Raw genomic sequence first — 20704 nt, 5'->3', positions numbered from 1 at the left:
TCTAACATTTGGGTAGTCCTGAAACATTACATACATTTGGGTTCATGCTTTGTTAGTCAATAAGTCAATTACTTATTTTTTTATTTTATTTTTTAAATGTCCCCTGTTTACAATGAGCTGGAACAGGAATTGCTCCCTGATCAAACATTAGAGACAGCGTTTTCCTTTGTCGGAGGTATAAAAGCAGCAAAAGGCAAACAACTGCTTAAGGTTAATACAAAAAGTAACCACTTATAATAGAAAATATAATAAGCATCCCAAATACAATACAAGAAGTGTCAGATTTGCATTTCCTTTTGTTTGTTCCCAGGAAACGGACAGGACCTTCATTTTCATTTACATAGAAAAAATATCTCAAATGATTTATTGCACAATATATCAGTGAAATGTACAGAGTTTGTACAGCTGTTACCACATGGACCAGTGGGAAGCTGCAAGTAATCCATTTCAAAAGTCCTATTGGCCTGTGGGGTAATATCCCATCTAGAAGACCTACTGCGAACACTGGTAACAAATGGAACAAGCTATAATGCTGTTTACAGGAAACCACAGAAAAACTGCATCAGGGTCCAGTTCCTGGGGGTAGATGAGGAATGGCTCATTTAAACTTAAACATGTAAATGGGAGTGTTCCATTACCTTTCTAAAGCTCCCTTACTCTACCCCACCAACGCTCCCTTAGTTTACCTCTCCAACCCTCCTTAGTTTACATCACCAAAGGTCACTTAGTCTACCTCTCCATCGCTCCCTTAGTCTACCTCTCCATCGCTCCCTTAGTCTACCTCTCCATCGCTCCCTTAGGTCTACCTCTCCATCGCTCCCTTAGGTCTACCTCTCCATCGCTCCCTTAGGTCTACCTCTCCATCGCTCCCTTAGGTCTACCTCTCCATCGCTCCCTTAGGTCTACCTCTCCATCGCTCCCTTAGTCTACCTCTACAGCGCTCCCTTAGTCTACCTCTACATCGGTCCATTAGTCTACCTCTCCAACCCTCCAGTAGTCTACCTCTCCAACCCTCCAGTAGTCTAGCTCCCCAACCCTCCATTAGTCTAGCTCTCCAACCCTCCATTAGTCTAGCTCTCCAACCCTCCATTGGTCTACCTCTCCAACTCTCCATTAGTCTACCTCTCCAACCCTCCATTAGTCTACCTCTCCAACCCTCCATTAGTCAACCTCTCCAACTCTCCATTAGTCTACCTCTCCAACCCTCCATTAGTCTACCTCTCCAACCCTCCATTAGTCTCCTTCTCCAACACAACCCTTAGCCTACTCCTCCACCCCCCCCCCAGTCTACCAGTATCCTATGATAGCATACAGTCTCCCACTGAAATGCTCATTTGCTTTCCTATAACTAATATACAGTAACAAATACTAAAAATCAAAATGAAGAAATAGATGAACAACCAAAGATTTCTAAGACATTATAAGTGATACTTGAAGCCCTGAAGGTGACATTTTTACCCAATTGCATTCATCTCTGAGATTCAAACACTATAAAAATACACAATATAAAAGACCCATGTGCTCATTTTCTTACCTGTAACATTAACTTCCACTTGACCGGTTTGGCTTCCAATTGAGTTCCTGGCTTCACAAACGTATGTTCCAGACAGACTGTAGGTGACCGACCCCCGGAAATACAAGGTATTATTATTGACCTCTGCGCTGTCTGGGAGGGAACCATTTGCCCTGTAAGATGGATGATACAGAAGGCCAGTCAGGTCACCTCTCACATTAAACATGTTGTAGAGTTTCGTGAGAAACATAATGATTTTTAAAAAATGTTTCTATAAATACTAATATAACGTTCTGCGATCAATGCTAAACCAATAAAATGTCAAGCTAATGTCCAAGGGAATTTTTAATTGATATGGTATTTCTGTCTGCGTCTATGGTCTCTCTCTCCGGGATCTGACCACACATATTAAATCCTGACTGTAGAATGATCGAATCTGACTTCAATCCGGCCACATGTATAGTTATTCCAACAGGAACTGTTAAATTACTTTTTGTCATTTAACTGTATGTGATAGAAAGTAGATCCGCATAGCAGAAATACTTCATCATACATATAAACCATACACAACACTGCCCCCTTTAAACAGTAACTGGGGCACAGCTCATACCTAGATAGACCTGTTCTACCCCTAAATATGGAAATATGTAATAAATGAAAAGAAAATCATGAAACGTCTCAACTTCATTTTATTTAAAATTTGCGGTTACTACATTTATTTGCTTGGTTCATGTTTCGAAGCATTTGCTTTGTTTAAAGGGAATTTCATGTATAGCAATGTCCCGTTGATCAGCATAACATTAAAAGGGCAAACAAAACTCTGAAGATCCCAATAAGAAATATATAATATTACATTTTAATTTCCCATGAGGCCACAGCAGGTAGACCATTGCTTCCCCAAGAATAAGGGTTATCTGTACCAAGGCCATCCTGTTGATTATATGTATATGAACAAGTTGAATAATTTTACGTAATGAGAGGTCTTGTTACCTTATTTATTGAACCACCCTCATACGTACGTAAATAATTACTGTCTATACATTGTATTGATGGCCCTTTTGTATCTGTTTTTAAAAGTTATTTTGTTAGAAATGAATCACGCACTTATTAGCTTTACTCTAAGCAAGAGTCTACGCTCTGCCTTTCTCAAGTACAGCAGCAAGAGTTTATTGGGTCAGGGGTGTCACCTCAGACACCCTCATAAACAAACATTTTAATCAGTGTCATACAATTAGCGAACACACTGCTATCGCCTCCTAGTGTTAGCTAGAGGCATCACATGTTAATGACTCAATCAGATTATTGCTTTCAAATTAGATACATAAATAACGCACTCATTTGCTACCACTAATCACAAATCATGTTTGTGACGCAAGTACTGCTTTTTGAGATCGGATTAAAAATAATTAGATTTAGAAAGATCAGACAGTAAATGTGTGTATGTGTAATTGTACATGGTTGAGCTTGCACAAAGAATTACATTGCGGTTCAAAAACAAACAAACAAAAACATTTAAAGGGGTGTGTCCATATTAAGGGTCAGATTTAATTAAACGTGAGGCTAAAAGCAGTGCCCAGGGCTATTCAATTGCAGCCCACAGTAAACTCGATTTCTGCACTTCCTGCAGATTTCTGAGGCACAAAGTAAAGTGCGCAGGAAGTGCATCCTGCAAACTTACCTTGGGCTGCAATGCTCTGGGCTCAGCTACTCAAATGTTCACGGTTTTCTGCCCATATTGCAAGAGCATTAACCCATTTGTCCAGTTACGTAATACGGAATCTGTGGGTTAATACACATTGGCTGCATGCTTTCCACACAAGGAAATAGACTTGTAACTGAAAAGCTACGGGCTTTAAAGTCCAAGGCTACAGGTACGTACTACGGCCAATTGGGTCCGACCGGAAAAACAGTATACTGTATAAATTGATTGGCAGAGTACAAAATTCATGTTTTCATGAATGGTTGAACAACATTAGGTTATGTGACACCTGGCAGTGGTGGGAAAGGACAAACCACGTGGCAACTGCCATTTTCACAGTAATCAGTTCTCAACCTATGGGACAGCCCAAGAAGTGCATTTGTGACTTCCTGTCCATACAAATAAGTGAGCTAGAAGACGTGACTTTAAAAAAAAAAAAAAAACATATATATAATATACTAATGAAAGCTCTACTTACATTCGCCACAGGTATGCAAATGGAGGCGGATTAGCATCTGCTCTGCATGATAGTTTCACCTCTGGACGCTTCACATACCAGTTCCCATCAAAACCTTCAATGGAGACCTGGGGCTCATCTGGGAGGAAGTCCAAAAGGAAAATAACATAGTGAGAAGGGAAATAAGATAAAAGGAGAACATGAATGAGGAAAAACAACAATACAGTTTAAAGTGACAACCAATAAAAGCAAAACTTATTCTGAATACGTACAAAAACCTAGTTGCTTCACGCAGCCTTAAATCCCCAAACAAAATCAAATTACGTACCTATATGCTCTTCAATTTTTTTTTTAAATCATTCCTGATTCATTTAACATTACTGCAATGTAATTTGTGCGCTAAAATAAAGTTATGTAAATTGGCCATATTACATTTAATTTTAACATACAATTCCCCAGACCAGAAGTTTCCAAATCGGACCTCAAGACATCATCATGGTCCAAGTATATACATGCGTGTCTACCGTTGACTTGGGGCGGGCTGAACTAAATGTAGTGAAAACCCTATTTCACACATGTGCAGATGGACTCCCAGGTCATAAACATGGAAGTCAGGGGACTGGCGCTGATCGCAGAGACAGCTCTTATTAAAAACCTGTAATACCGATACTTTGCTATATATCTGTTAGTATATACTGTATGCTATTGTTATGGATGTGAAAACCTTCAATGGATTTTTGGTACTCCTATCCTTTTGATCCCAGAAGGCCAGCCCCCTATTTAAATGAAGCTTTAATCCTACAATTATGCAGCAGATGGATTGTATGACAGATTGTGAGTACATTGTGTGTCCAAAAACCACCAAGGAGTTGAAGGGAAATTGGGCACAATCATGATTGTAAGACCGGTCTTTCTGATGTATGGCCACCTTTATCCGTGTATTCCGAAAACCAAATTATTCCAAAAACCGTGTTTTTTCTGAATATTTCAGGGTTTGTTTTTCGGTTTTTCCTTTTTTTATATACTTTATACTTACCTTGTCCCCCGATGTCCACATCGGCCTCTGGGATCCTCTTCAGCGGCATCTCTGGTCCCAGGGGTGCATTGTGCGAATGCGCGGGCGCGCTGGTGACGTCACCGAGGTGACCGCACACCAGCACAATGCACCCCTGGGACCGGAGATGCCGCTGCAGAGGATCCTGAAGGCCGGCATGGATGCCGAGGGACCATCAGGGTACCACCAGGGGAACAGGTAAGTATGAAAAAATTCCAAAAATCCGAAAAAATCCCTTATCCAAAATGCTCGTGGTCCCGAGCATTTCGGATAAGGGATACTCAATCTGTACATGCCACCCTTAATTAGTATCTCAGTCAATTTTATTTTACCATCTTTGCTGAGCCATGGATACTGTTAACACCTGGAGTGCTAGAGAGTCTTGAGGACAGAGTTTGGAATCACAGTTTTAGACAGTAATTTATAAATGTAAAATATGTTTATTACATATTGCAAAAGCATCATGCACTCTGCTTATGAGTGTTTATCTTAGTGCGACATCTGGGAGTGTCTGGTCTGTGACTGGATGACCCAGTCTCCCCTATGTATTTTTCTCCATCAGATTTGGAACACGCCTTTCTTAAAGTAGTTTTAACTTTTGCTTTCTTGTATTGTGACATGACCCTCATATTTAACTGATGCCAACTAAGGAGGATAGGGCCTGGTTTATTAATAGATGCTATTAGCATTGCAGCAGGAGGCATCTTTGGAGAAAGTACTTATCAGCAATCTGAGAAAGCCAAAGACTACTCAGAATGGCTGTCTTACCTGTGTATCTAAAACCTGGAAATCTGAGTCACCCTGGCCCCAGCAATCCCAGGAAAGGGGAGGCAGTATGTCAGTTTCTGGGAATGCAATCCAGAGCCACCCATTCCCCCACCCCCACACTGCTTCATATTGGCTGTGGCTTGTAGGCACTATGAGCAAACCCGCAGATAGAGGACTGCACATGAGCAGCCCTCCCACCATCATAGTTGTATGCAAACCATTGGGCTTGTGGAGAAGTGTGACTCAGGCCCTGTTCTTATATGAAGCACCAGGCTTTATGTTTTTATTCAATCTTAGCATTGGCTTTTTTTGCCATAGTAATATGTGTACTTTCCACTGAAAGTAATGTCAGAGGTCGAGTTACCATCAATACCCTTCATGAATGCAAAACGATCAGTGTGTTTTGTACATCCAGTTATAGTGGTGGTCCTTGAGGACTATCATTGATGGATGTTGGTTTTAAACCATTGATAGTTTAGCCTTGAATATACCTCAGACATTGCACCGCAGATGTTCTTCAACTGCCATCAATGGAAAAAAAAAAAAAAAAGCCACACACTTGTCATCAGCCATAGACCATAGATGAGTAGAAGACCATCAATAATATATAACCATCATAAACCAGTTGATCACTATGATCTCGTCACAGTGCTCATATCATCATTACTTCTACATATGCCCACTGAAGGGCATTAGAGGACCTTAAAATATTTTTGATCCATTTTTTTGTGAAGAATTAGGTCCATTATTGAATATATTAAACATTTCACTTGGAACATCCTTCCAATTTCTAGAACACTTAAGCCGTAATACATGTACAAGAGGCAAGAACCCCAGCTTGACCATGCCCTTCCCAATATCCTTCTGTTAGCAGATAGCTTCCACCAGCATCTACTTACATTGCACCCTAAGTGTGATGTTTCTTGTGACTCTTTCCGTCTGGTAATTTATGACACAGGTAAGTGACTGTCTGTGAGCCTCCCGCGTTGGCACAAGTCTGTAGCGGCTTATCACGGTCACTGTGCCGTTGTCGTTCTTTATTTCTTGAAACTCTGCCTCCCCTTTTAACTTGGTCTCCCAGGTTATAGTGCTTGGGGGTTTCCCATTGGCGGAAATACACGTAGCAACAACCACCTTCTCCCTTGACATCGGAAATGCAACCAGTTGCTTTGAAGTTTCTACCATTTGATTGGTAGGTCTTGCTATAAAACAAAAAAACAAATAATTATGAAGTAGAAACAATATAAAAAACATTGTGCTAAAACTTTATAATGCGTTGTAGTGTTTACTACTATAGGGATTGTCCCAAATCTTTACAATTATTTATGCTGCATGGTTCTCCTGCAGAGGACTAGGATGTTGTCGCCACCAGGTCAGGTATTTGAATTATGCCCTGAAATGTTACCTATGCGTACAAAGACTAAGAAAACATAGATGTAACTTATTTTATACCCATGTTCTAACCATGTATCACGTGACAGATAGCAGACATGTTAAATTACAGGAGCTACTGGTGTTGTGGTTGTTACAGAATTGTGACATTAAATATTTTTTTTCCTTTTTGGTAGAACCAAATTGTGCTTTCAGTAGATATATAGAACCACTAAACTTTAACTTTATCTTGTTAATTTAATCCGGCATCAATAAAATTACCGGTACTTGTGTAGTTTCACGGCGCCAGCATGGCCGTGCGCTACTTCCGGGTTCTGCGCTCGCCAAACTTTCTAAAATAAACTAAATAAACTCCATGCCAATGTGGATAGTTCATACCCCCACTATCCACATTGGCATGAAGTTGATGTTAGATAGCATGGCGAGCGGAGCGAGCCACCGAGCCCGTAGCGTGGGCGAGAGCAGCGAGCCCCGCAAGGGGACTCAGACGCACGGCCATGCTGGTACCAAATTACCAATAGGGGAACTTCAAATGTTGACATAGTTGCACTGTGCTTTACGAAGTACCGATTACGGGTACTTTGTGCGCATGTGCAGGACTCGTTCTACGCATCCACAAACAGGTCCTGCACTGATGGACACACTGATTGGCAGTCTGAACCCCTTGGGGGAGGGGGAGGTGGAAAGGGGTGGCAGCCTTAGTTTCTCCAAATGGAGTTGTGTTGCCATCATTGTTGGGGAGAAAAGGGTCCAAAATCTCTATAAGAAATCAAAGTTTTCCTGGCCTCTAGGTAGCATCCAATTTACACGGCCCCATGTGTCAAGCCATGACTATAGTGCTGCGAGGCAGTGCTACTGAGCACCATTCATGTGATACTGTAGATATAAATAGTCAGCAGGTATGTGCAATGAGAAATGTGCAGGACTAGAGAATCATCCAATGTTTATTTACTATTTTGCATATATATTTTTTTCATTAATTCAGATTACTGTGTTTGCTTATTGCATGCCAGAAAGCTATTCATCATTCTTACCTAGTACAGTGAGGTTCAGTTGGCTCTCACGGTTCCCTGTAGGGAAGGTAGCAAACTCACAGATGTACGCCCCCTCATCATCCAGTTGCAGGCGATTCATCTGGATGGTACCATCACGGATCGAGGGGTTCTGGAACACCACCCTTTCTTTGTATGGAGGGAGAATAGACACCCCCATAGCAGGGTTGAATATAGCCACATTTTGCTTCGTTCCGTTTGTTGATTTTTGCCATGTGACCTGAGTGATCTTGACATTGGGTAGAGGATTGATGAAGTTACAATGGAGTATAACATCTGTACCAACGTAGCCTGAAACGGTGTCGTTTACGAGTACTATCTGGGAATGGACACCTGAAAGAGAGAAAAAACATGTGTGAGACTATAGTACACACACACACACACACACAGAAAAAGACCAAGTTCCAACTTTGAAGGGCAGATGCTCAAAGTAAAAATCAGTTTATAAAATTCTTATTTCAAAGACCATGCTAGATAAATGAAACTTGAAATCTGATCGGTTGATTTTGTCAATCTCTCCACTTTATCTCTCTCTCTCTCCAAGGCTTGATACATCTACCCTAGAATACCACTATACTCTAAGTACAACACATTGTTATCCTGAACTAAAGTAAGTGGCTTCCAGTTCTTACTACTGTAAGTGTACCCTGGGTATAACTGCCCCGACTATGAGTTCACAATCCTTGTTTTCGGGATCCTCAGATTATCTCATGCAATATAGAGTAAATTGACTTTGATCATGGGTAGTCAAATGGTAACCCAACGGCTACATCAACAGTAGTCCTACAGCATTAGAATTACATATCACCTATAGAATTTTAAAGCAGCATATACAACTGACCCAAAGGGGTTCTACCTAGACATTTATGAAGGAGTTCTACCTAGACACCCAATCTTGTACGGTTCCTCAATGAGCTGCCTCCGGAAAGGGCGAGCACCTTCACCATCCACTGACCCACCTGTATTGTTTCTCTCAACACCCCCTCCCTAACTGCCATTTCCTTCTCCTTATCTTCTATAGATCTATACATATGCAGCAAACTGCTGGAAGGTTTGGTGCTTTGTAAAAGATCTAAAATCAGTGTATAAAAACTTAGGTCATCGTGTTCAATAGTCTGTGGATATTTTATGGGTATGTAGTTAATTTCCCGACAGTCGTGATCCCGGCGGTCACAATACCATCTACTGACATCCCGGTGAACGGGATCTATTAGAATGGAAATATGTCGGCAGCAAGATGAGCGCAACAAGCCCACAAAGGACCTGTTTTCACTCCCCGTTCCCTCCGTCCATCGGCATTCTGTGGCCAGGATACCAGGGGTGGCCAAACCTGTCCTCAAGATCTACCAACAGTTCATATTCTTCAGGCAACCTGTAGATCTATAATAAGAATGAATGCAGCATGTGTGTAAGGCAACCTGTGGCTCTATAGTAGGAATGAATGCAGAAGGTTTGAAGATATGACAGTTAGTAATGACTACAGCTGTGCACCAGATAGGGATGTGGAAAACTTGGACCATTGGTAGATCTCGAGGACCGGTTTGGCCACCCCTGCTCTATACCACCGTCACATTTGGGACTGCGATGTGCCATTCTGGTGGCAGCTTTGAGGTAGGGTTCACTCAACAGCAGTGGTGATCGGGCGCCATGCCCTTGATATTGATATGCAGATTTTACCTGTCGTTTACTTGACAATATAACTCTAGAAGCAAAATTATTTTCGCTGAATGAATTCGCTTAAAAACATTTGCTGTAATTATTACTGCAATTGAAAAAGAAACCTAAATGCAGAATACTATCATCACAACTGTATAGTCAGGTAACTGTATTATTATCCTCTCTCTATTCCCATTGTTCCAGCATAGTGGATTAACCTCTAACTCCTTGCCAAAACAAATGTATTGTATTTCTATCAAACGGCAGCAACTGTGAAAATGATTGTGAGAGATAAAATCTGAAACAGAAGGTCCTAAATTAAGGAGAACTGAAATCAAATTTAATGGCGTGCTGACAGGAACCTCACACGCAATCACCAAATGAAATTTCCGAGGCAATAGAATTGACCCCCAAACAGCTGACTGTATGTTTACTTGGCTAAATACAAAGGGACATGAACGTAGCACAGCAGTGGCCTCGGTTTGCATATAGACATATCAGAATAATGTGACAGTGCATGAAAATATGGTATAATGTTCAATCAAGTCCTTGGAGTACTGTGCCCGTACAGATTTCTGTAGGAGGAAGATTGCAAATTTACTCAGATGTCCAATGACTTTGGTGGCAGGATTTAAAATGGAATTTATTAAAAGGTCAAAACTCAGCATGTTGGCAGATAGAGCGCTCCCCCAGTGAGGAAAATGGGTGGGGCCAGGGCAACCAGTACAATGCCCATGAGGAGCCATTACTGTGACAGGGAGTCTCCTGTCTAGCCTGTTGATGTCTCACCTAGTTATAGGGAGAGGCAGTGAAATAACCCTTTCAATCCAGAAGATGCAGGGACTTATCAGAGAATATGGTCCCTGGATCATGCAGGGACATTCCTGGGTTGGCCCCTTTCACACCAGCCTAGTCCATGCATTTTCTGGTGTGAGGGCGGTAGGCGGGGTGAGTGGGATGATGCTGGCGGGGCTGGCCAGGGATTGTCTCAGGGTAGAACTATACCCATTAGTTACCCAGCTGCGGGAGACCGCTGGACTCAGGAGATGCGTAATATTACTGCTGGAAGCAGCTCAGCGCTCTCCACCCGTCGCCGCGCTATCCACCAGCAGCTACAGGCCGGACACCCCTGACCGGAACCCGCCCCTCACAGGCCTGAAGCACAGAAGCAACTAGCAGGTTTGAAATCCTGGCAAATTTACGCAGGAATTTGGCCCAGTACCCTTTCACACCAGCACTAGTCACGGCCCAACTGGGGAATTTAGGCTTGTTAGTGTTCATTCTAGCACCCGCTATCTTTGAAAACCCATGCAGTTCCTCTTTCCTGCCTGGGGTGTTGCTGTCTGCTGTGGTGTTTCTAACACTGGTCTGGTTTGCATATCAGTGCTGATATAAAGACCACACTGTGCTAGAAGCACTACAGCAGATAGCGACACCCCAGGCAGAGAAGTGGAACTGCATGGGTTTTCAAAGATAGCGGGTGCTGGAGAGTAACAAAGTTTATTTGTTTCAAACGAGAGCAGGTCTGATATATAACTTAAGCTAGGGGCACGTCTATACAATAATGGATTGGTCATCAGATATAAGCTAATCGGCCCAATAATTGTAATTCTGCGCCTGTGGGAGCGTTAGTCAATAAACAACTTAAACTTCCTATAAACGATCAGATTTGGGGCCGCATATTATGAGCAGCTCTGGGGCCACCACTGACTGTTTCAGTATGCCTTGAGGTTGGGAACACCATCCGACCATTTATCTGATGCATTGAGTGGTCGGCATAGAGAGTACTAGACTTTTTTCAACTAGGTAGGGCATTAATTCACATCCATATCTATATACTATATACTATAACCCTGCAAGTGGGGAATGTTGCACATTTATTGACCACACAGCAAAAAAAGGAGCACCGGCGCCTCACAACATATGCACAGTGATGGCGTTACCTAGGATTAACATCACCTTTATGGTGGGGGAGGCTAAGAAAATAAAAAGAAAGACCATACAAAGTTGACTTTAAGCCTGTTAGAGGATGCATTAGCCTAAGACACGAGCCTCGCACGTGGAAAAATGTGTGTTTTCCCTGTGCAAGAGCTAAAGCAGATTGTGGGTTTTGTTCCAAGGCAGCAATTACCTCTGTCTTATTCTGCTGCAAGCTGCCGAAATACATGTACAAAAATGGCAGTTCAGGATGAACTCGCTAACAGAAACAGTGATGCATTATGTGCCATTGTGGGATTGCAAAACTACACCTGCCAGGTGAGGAGACGCCAGACAATTACTCTGTTGTACATTCATACATCTCAGACCTGGAAAATTGGCAATGTACAGAATATTTATTTATTACCAGTTTCTTATATAGCGCATACACATTCTGCAGCATTTTACAGAGAAGAGTTGATGTGAGTATCAGTCCCTGTCCCAGTGGAGCTTACAATCTATATTCCCTACCACACTAATATTATTATTATTATCCTTTAATAACCAACATAATACAAAGATTAATAATAAAAATAATAACATTATAACTTTGTAAAGGAACGTGTGATCATGTTACATTGGGAAGTAGCTCAGGATGACTGAGGTTTGGAATGTCATTCTCCTAAAATACAAAACTATGTGCGTCCCATGCTATGTGCGCACACTTACCTCATTCCCACCATAAGTGTACAGAAGGAGCATGTGCCTATCTAACCAGATCTGCATTCACCTTTACATCCCATTAAATAATCGATATGTTCTACAATTCTACGCTGAGTGCGAGATAGAAAACCTTAGTAGTGTTCATTCTAGCAACCGTTATCTTTGAAAACCCATGCAGTTCCTCTTCCCTGCCTGGGGTGTCGCTGTCTGCTGTTGTGCTTCAAGCCCAGTGTGGTCTGTATATCAGCACTGATATGCAAACCAGACCTGTGCTAGAAACACCACAGCAGACAGCGACACCCCAGGCAGGGAGCAGGAACTGCATGGGTTTTAAAAGATGACGGTGGCTAGAATGAACACTACTTAGTATTGATAGACTAATGGTGTGTACACACTTGTACTACGTGCATGAGATTTTGACTATATAGTCAAAATCTCATCTGGATCGCATACAGATCGCACAGGTTTTAACCCTTGCGATCCCGATGCGCACTCCCGTATCGCAGCCAGTATGTCTTGGCCTGCATAGACTATATAGTGCAGATCTGCACCATATAGTCTAAATTGAATGCAGATAGTCTAAATTGTAATATAGTCATGATTGTACAAGTGTGTACACACCATAACTTCTAGCGACGCTGCCGCACAGATATAAAAAGTTAAGAATGCTCTTCTACAGTGTCAAAGGGCCCGATTCAGAGGTGGACCCACTCTGTTCCCGGAACGGCAGGTGTGGTTGTATGCAAATGCTAATTTCAGCCGCCCCCTTGTCCACTAGCAAGCCCTGAGACGCCCAATCTCTGCACCCAGGCACACTAACACCGATGGTGCGTGTGCGTAGGTCAACAAACATAAGGTTGACGGTCAATAGGTTGACAGGCACAATCGACACTCGAAAGAGGTCAACATGAGTTTTTAGGTTTTATTGGTGCTTATGTTGACATAGGTCGACGTGGACACTGTATTAGTGTACCGTTCTGCTCGCCATGCTTTGGGCACGGTGCCTCGCAACGCTCAGCACACTATGTTATTCTCCCTCTAGGCCCACTGGGCTGGTAAAGTAAGAACAAGTCGGTTTAAAAAACATAACCATGAAAAACTCGTGTCAACCTCTTTCCATAAACAGGGGCGTAGCCGACATCACACATTGATGTGATGCTTCCATTAGTAGCAGACATTCCAATCCCTTCCTTATAATTTTGGGAACAGAATTGTGGCATAAATCAACAAGAAAATACTTCCTGTACTTGACATGATCCAAGTCTGCCTGCCCTGGCTAGCCTAAGATTACCCATTTCTTAGTATAGCTTCGTTATAGAGAACTGAGCAATAACTTAGATGCAACTACAGTCTGAGCACCGCCTTTGTAATACAGCTTAGGTCATTATACAAGCCAGCGCAATGTTGTGGTCACGGTGTCAGACAGCACTTTAAAGAACAAAGGCAGAACACATGGCACAGAGACTCCACCCCTATGCATAAAGAATATGAGATCAGAGCGCTGTAAAAGCGGATTCTCAGAACATACGACCTGAATACAAGAGAGAACAAAGGCTTGTTAGTGTGCTCAGTAAATAACCAGAGAACAAAGCTCTGTGTCGCATCAAGGACAGCACTGTGAAAATACCCTCTCTAAGCTTCGCTCTCCTCCAACTAAAACACAGCAATATATATGCAAGAAAACTACATCCGCTGCTATGATGTCCCAAAAAAAAAAAAAAACTTGCACAAAAAAACTAAAATCTTAGTGGTTTAATTATCAAGAACCCTTTAAATGAAAAATTTCTATATCTGTTCATTGCAGCATGAGAAGATTGTGGGTAAATGCAACAGCCTGTGAACCACAGGAGTGGGCAGGTTCCCCGGTCACTCTGATATATTTTAAAGTAGCATTCTTTAAAAAGGCAAAACCAGACTGTATGTGCAACTTTAAAAACATCAAATAAATAATGCAATCATTCCGGTAGTGGGAGTAGGAGGGATCAAGACTGGCTCCACCAATCAGAAATGTCTGATGATGTCATCATCAGTGCTTGTTGAGCAGCTGTAAGTTATATACCAGTGCATATCTGGTTTTGTTGTGGTCTGCATAAGCCACTTTGGGCACGTATGTACAGGAAGGGCACATTCACACCAAAGGGTGCAAGCCTTTCCCAAAAACCATACCTTGTAAATGATCACGCACCTCAGATGTTATTAGATATGCCGCTTTTTGGGCATGGGCAGTACAAAAATAGTGCCATATTTGTTAATAAAAAGACACTTATGCCAAACTCTACACTGGCCCCTCAAAGCTTAAGGGCCAGATGTATCAAGCTTCAAAAGTGATAAAATCGAGAGTGATAAACAGCCAGCCAATCAGCTCCTACCTGTCATTTTTCAAACTCTGGGGGAGATTCTCTAATGGAAAACTGCAGTAAAAACCCTGTTATAGGGGTTTTACTGCATTGTGGGATTCTCTTAAAAAAACCGCTGGGTTACCGCGTTCGGGGGCATCGCCATGGGCTTCTACCATGACCCACCGCCGCCCTGCACCCCCCCCCCCCCTCACCTGTGTCTGGGCAGCACAGAGCTGTGCTGCCCGGACCTGTGACTTCCTCCTCCCTGCCCTGTAATACACTTCCGGGTGCAGGGAGGAGGAGAGGCCGCCCGGCATCAGCATCCAGGGGGGAGCCGCCGGGACCTGCTGCACATCGCCAACCAGATCGCAAAGGATAGCTCTTAATGCAAGAGCTGTCCTTTGCCATAATTATCGCATATGTTACAGCATATACGATAATTATCTCCGCGGTAGCCGGCGACGTGCGGCGGACCAGGGGCACGGATGTTACAGCGTCCTGCCCCCAGCCTGTAACATGTAACACAGCTGATTGACTGGCTGTTTATGACTCTCCATTTTATCACTTTTTGAAGCTTGATACATCTGGCCCATAGTCACTGTGAACTTTCCATTATTTTGCACCTCATGACTAGCAGGTGTCCCCTTTCCAGCAGCAGACAAGTGTCAGTTCACTACATGGAGGAAAAAAATTGAAATGTATTTTTAAATGAACAATATTTATTGCATGAGATTTGTTTCCAGCTCTTGGCAATCTTCCGTCTCTGCAGTTAATCACTTTCGGGTACAGGACCACTTTGAGTACTAAATTATACCAAGCTAATCAAGCTAATTTTTTTACGTTCCAGAAATACTGTAGGCTATACCAGTAAAATGTATTACTTCATCCATACAATTACAGGTCACGGAGGGACATAATAGCAGCTTATTTCAAAGTTCACCAACTTTGGATGGGGCGACAGTGAGAGGCAGGGGGAGGCAAAGTGTGACAGGGGAAAACAGAGGTGACAGGAGTGGGCCTCTTAGTCCTCAGGGGCCCTGGTGCAGTGCACCTGTGGCACCAATGGTAGTTCTGCCTCTGGTCCTGGCGTTAAGACTATGGGCCTGATTCAGATCTGATCGCATCTAAAAGTGGCCAATTATGGATAGACTGAGCATGTGTACAGTTCAAAGTACACATGCGCAAGGCTGTGACGTGATGAACTCCTGCAACTAGTTCTGTTCGCTGGCAGTTCGCAAGGTGATTGGCAGGGAGTGGGCGTTTGGGGGTGTGTCAAGAAAAACACTGGGTGTGCTGGAAAAACCGCTGGGAGTGTCTGGGAAAACGCAGTCGTGCCTGAGCGTTTTAGGGGAGGGTGGGGTATGTGACATCAGCTCCAGGCCAGATATGCCATTTACCATCGCACTGACTAGTAAGTCCTGGGCCATGGGGCGGCTGCAATGAGTTATGGCCAGTGTAAAAATCATTAGCTGGTGTGAGCCTGTTCCAATGGGGTTTGGACATTTTTGCTTTGGTGCAAACTGATCTGCAACCATACACATTCATTCAAAGCGTACACTTTTATTTGAAAGGAAGGTTATTACTGGAGCAGGGTGGAGGCTTAACGGATTGCTGGATTTGCGAATGTGCAGGCCCTGTACATCAAATGGTGCGACTCTCAACAGCTTATCAATTTTTGTTTACACTTAACAAGTATATATTTTTTTTAAATGGATGTAATATCAAAGTTACAAACTAGGCTTATTTTTATTTTTTTTAGGTAGAAAAACCTATAATAATGAGAGCTATGATTGAACTTAACAACCTATGTTGGAAACTCAAATTTTATTTATTTATTTTTTACAGTCACTTTTTTTTTACAGTTGCGTATGGGACATTTTAGTGATGAAATGTTGACAAGTTAGAATGCTGACAGTGTCATTGTTGTCTACTGGTGACTTACATTTCTTTGATGGCTGCAGCAGTATCTCCTGGGTCCTAGAGGTCATGTGACTGTCATATCTGTGTCATATCTCAGATTCACTGACATTCCAGTTAGACTATATCTGCTATCCCTAACCCGAATGCCTACTCGTAACCTTCCTTCTTGTGCCTAACCCTTACCCCGTGCCCCCCACAGCTGAACCTTAACATCATTGAGCAGTCTGACCCTACTGTTGACATCTGACAATGGGGTAGATTCTCTAAAGCAGAAATGCGGTAAACCCCCATTATCAGGGTTTTTACTGCATTTCTGTATGCTGTATTGTGCCTCCGCAGTGGCAGCGCTGCGGTTGGAATCGACAGCAAAAGCTGTGGATTCCCTGCAGAAGCCTATGGGCTTCTTACCGCAGCGGTTTGAGGGATCCGTCACGGATCCCTCCCAGCATGCCCTGCGGCCGGCGCCGTCACTCTGCGCATGCGCAGATGGACTCCCGGGTCAAAGACCCAGAAGTCCAGCACCGGCGCCGCATCGCAAGGGACAGCTCTTCTCACAAGAACTGTCCCTTGCGTTAATAACGCATATGTTAGAGCATATGCCGTTATTAATAATGCGATGCCCGGCGATAACGGGCAGCGGATGTTACAACATCCCGCCCAATGTCAACATTTAATCATAAAAGTTGACAATTCATTGTCATCCCATGTAGTGAATCCCAAAGGGGCAGTGCGCTATTACACTGCTCTACAAATGCAAAGTATAACTGGAAGCTTGTATTATTAATGATTGCTCTAGTATTTATATAGCAAGTTTTCTCCTTTCTGAATACTTGCTGGCATAAAGGACAGAGCCATTTGTCCAGTAGGTTCTTCTAATGCCTTTACAAAACTAATCGGCTAGACAGATTTATATGACTGCCACTGCAAAAGAAAACCAGTCTCTCTCATGAATCAGAAATTTCTTGAGATGACTTGGTAGCAGACGAAGGAGGGAGAATGTTTATACTAGGAATGTTCCAAAGCCTCTGCTGATATATGTCATGCGACTGTGGTTGTCATTGTAACCACATGAAACATGACACAGTAATACACACGGTACATTTTAGCAAAATGTAAACAGCTTTCAGATGTCGTCTATTGCCTTTATGAACACCGATTTCAAATGTTTCCATATCATTTTCCTTTCTTGCAATTTGCAGAAAATATACTTATATATATTTAATAAATATATTTATACATATATCCATTTACCGCTATTAAATCCCAAAACATGCTTTATGGACAATACTTGAAATATTACTACACATACTGTCTTGAAAAAGTAATTATTTTAAAGCATATCTTGCTTATTAGGCTTCCTAAGGGAGTGAAGTTTAATTTCTTCTTCCAGGTACTGATTTATGGAGCCAATAAAACCCTCGACACCAAGTTACAGAACTCTGCATCAAAATTCATAATGAATTGTCTTATTAGCTTTACATCTACTGTAAATGAATACACTATACTAGCCACAATGCCATTTCTAAAGTGTAAAAAAAGCAGGTAACAACTTTGACATGATGGCCATTAAGGGGGTTATTCTGATTCACTCGGAAAGGCACAATCACTCTCTAATGGACAAAACCATATGCAGAGCCGGCCTTAGGCATAGGCAAACTAGGCAATTGCCTAGGGCATTTGGAATGCCTAGGGGCATCAGCAGCTTCTGCTGATTAAAATGATATGCAGCATGCCTATATTCTGTGTGTGAGCGAGGCTGTATCTGCATATGAAATATTGTATTTATGGAAATCACTGTAACAGCATTCTGTATGCAGGTACAGCCACAGTTGCACACAGAATATAGGCATGCCGCATATCATTTTAATCATTGGAAGCTCCTTGTGTGTGCTGGTCATAACAATGCAAATAAGACGAATTTTCTGCAAAAATGGCACCCAAAGTTAGCAGAACTGGCCAGGAGCTGCATGGCCTATTGAGGTATGTGTAGGGGGTACAAATTACCCAGGCCAAAGTCTAATGGAAGGGCCCAGTGGGGGCCCGGGCCCCCTCCCCTTAAGTGACAGGAGCAGCTGCAGCTCTTCTCCTCTGCCCAGCACACACTGCTTTGTGCTGGGTTGCAGTGTGGCCATGGAGGTGCTTAAAATACAATATTTTCTCAGGATTTTTTTCTAAGGGTATAATGTGAATAATGTGAGGAGTAATGTACATAAGGTAAAGTGGTACTACTGTGTGATGTAATGTGAATAAGGGACACCATCGCATGATATAATGTGAATAAAGTTGCACTACTGTGTGGCATAATTTGAATTGGGGTTACTATTGTGTGGCCATGCCCCTTACCAGCAAGAACACATCCCTGTTTGGTCCCGCGCACCGAATGTGTGCGCTGTTTCTATTTAAAATACTGTGGGTAGGAGCATTATAATGATGACTGCTGTGATGAGGGTTGATGGTGCTGGGAAAGGGGAGCAGGGTCAGAGGTGGAACTAGTGGCGGTGCTAGGGGGCACCAGCCAAAATCTTGCCTAGGGTGTCATTTAGGCTAGGGCCGGCTCTGACCATATGCACTGCAGGTGGGGCTGATGTAACATGTGCAGAGAGAGTTAGATTTGGGTGTTTTATTGTTTCTGTGCAGGGTAAATGCTGGCTGCTTTATTTTTACACTGCAATATAGATATCAGTTTGAAGTACACCCCCCACCCAAATCTAACTCTCTCTGCACGTTACATCAGCCCCACCTGCCGTGCACATGGTTTTGTCTATTAGAGAGTGATTGTGCCTTTCTGAGTGAATCAGAATTACCCCCTAAATCCACTACCATCTAGACCAGTGATTCCAAACCTTCTTTCTCTCCCGTACCCCTTGATTAGGCTTTTCCTTTATGAGTACCCCCCTCCTCTCAATTTGAAATATTCACTGTACATATGAGTAGAGTTGAAGTGATCGGCATGCATATCCTTATATGAAGAAGTAGTGGCGGAGTAGTGTGTAGTCTGGAATCAGCTCCCTCTGTGTCTGGCCGCTGGCTGTGTGCGGTCTCCGGGGTTCCACTAATGCCTGTAGGATTAATGCCACTGCTTCCTCCACCCGTGTCAGCACAGGGCAGATGATCGCTTAGGGCAGGTAGCTTCCAGTGGATTGCTGGTCAGGCAAAAGCAGAAGGAGACGCTGATGATGCTGCAGATGGAACCAGAAGTGAGGCAACGTGGTCCGTCTCCGTGGCAACGGGAGACTTCTACCACCAACAGGAGACTTTTATTCTTCTTCCACCATTACCATTATTATTTTCAAGTACCCCCAACCAGTCTGCAGAGTCCCCCAGGGGTATAAGTATTCCATCTTGGGAACCCCTGATCTAGACAGTCCAATATGCATAATATAGAATTAGTACTCATCGAAAAGGCCACATTTCTAGTCTGTGCCGGATATCCAAGTTATGTTATAGTTAAATATTTTTCTAAATAAACCCAGTGGAATGTGCAGCCTCCTGTACTTCTCAATTATCTCAATTTACATGGGACCACAATATTATAAACAGTGCCTTATCAACTCTGATAAGGCTGCATCCCGTGCCAACGAGGAGGAGGAGGGTGCCAGGAGGCATGGCCACACCACCTAAAAGAATAATTAAAAAAACATGAAATTAATAAGAGTGGTGCTGCTCACTATACAGCCAGGAGATGGCCTGGGAATATCGGCTGCTGGCTGATGTGCCGCTGCACTCTAGGGGTGGACCCAGGTCCATGCCAGGCCCTCCAGTAATTGTTCCCCACATGCCATTCTTGGGCCCCGATGACGGCAGCCATTCAGTTTAATTGAAAGAGCTTGCTAGTAATCCAGCTATCCCAAGGCAGTATTAGAGAAGGTTCTTATAGTGACCTCCAGATGGCCGGATGTAATAAGATTGAAAATGAATCAAATTATGTTCTTTGAATTCTGCCCACATTTCCATATCTACCAATCTCTGTAATGTACTACATTACAGAGCTTGGACCAGGGGATTTTAACCAATAGAAACCTATGCGCTTCTCTTCACATGCATTATGAAAGAAATCCAATCAGATCCCTCCCAGCATCCCCTCTGGTGGCGGGTGTTAATAAACCTAAAAGTCATGTGATCACAAGGGACAGATTTTACTAAATCGCATTTCTAGGTACATGCTGGTGCTATTAACGCTGGTGTGTACCTGATCCACATGTTCAATGGGTCCC

At 43.0% G+C, this 20704-nt stretch overlaps 1 protein-coding gene across 6 annotated transcripts in view; it reads right to left on the bottom strand.

Annotated features, from left to right (window-relative positions):
- The window catches only part of NECTIN1 (nectin cell adhesion molecule 1), a 173446-nt gene that overhangs the window by 100353 nt on the left and 52389 nt on the right, over positions 1-20704 (bottom strand). For all 6 annotated transcript variants that reach the window (XM_083163064.1, XM_083163065.1, XM_083163068.1 and 3 more), the window contains exons 2-5: positions 7918-8268; positions 6391-6693; positions 3691-3808; positions 1535-1686 (exon numbers count right to left, since the gene is read on the bottom strand). In XM_083163064.1, the coding sequence (XP_083019190.1) occupies positions 1535-1686; positions 3691-3808; positions 6391-6693; positions 7918-8268 (924 nt within the window). The remainder of the gene's footprint in view (positions 1-1534; positions 1687-3690; positions 3809-6390; positions 6694-7917; positions 8269-20704) is intronic.

The sequence above is a fragment of the Crinia signifera genome, chromosome 19 (assembly GCF_055691185.1).
Source record: "Crinia signifera chromosome 19, ASM5569118v1, whole genome shotgun sequence".
NCBI classification, from domain to species: Eukaryota; Metazoa; Chordata; class Amphibia; order Anura; family Myobatrachidae; genus Crinia; species Crinia signifera.
The sequence above is the reverse complement of the archived record's forward strand: the minus strand, read 5'-3'. Positions and strand labels throughout refer to the sequence as shown.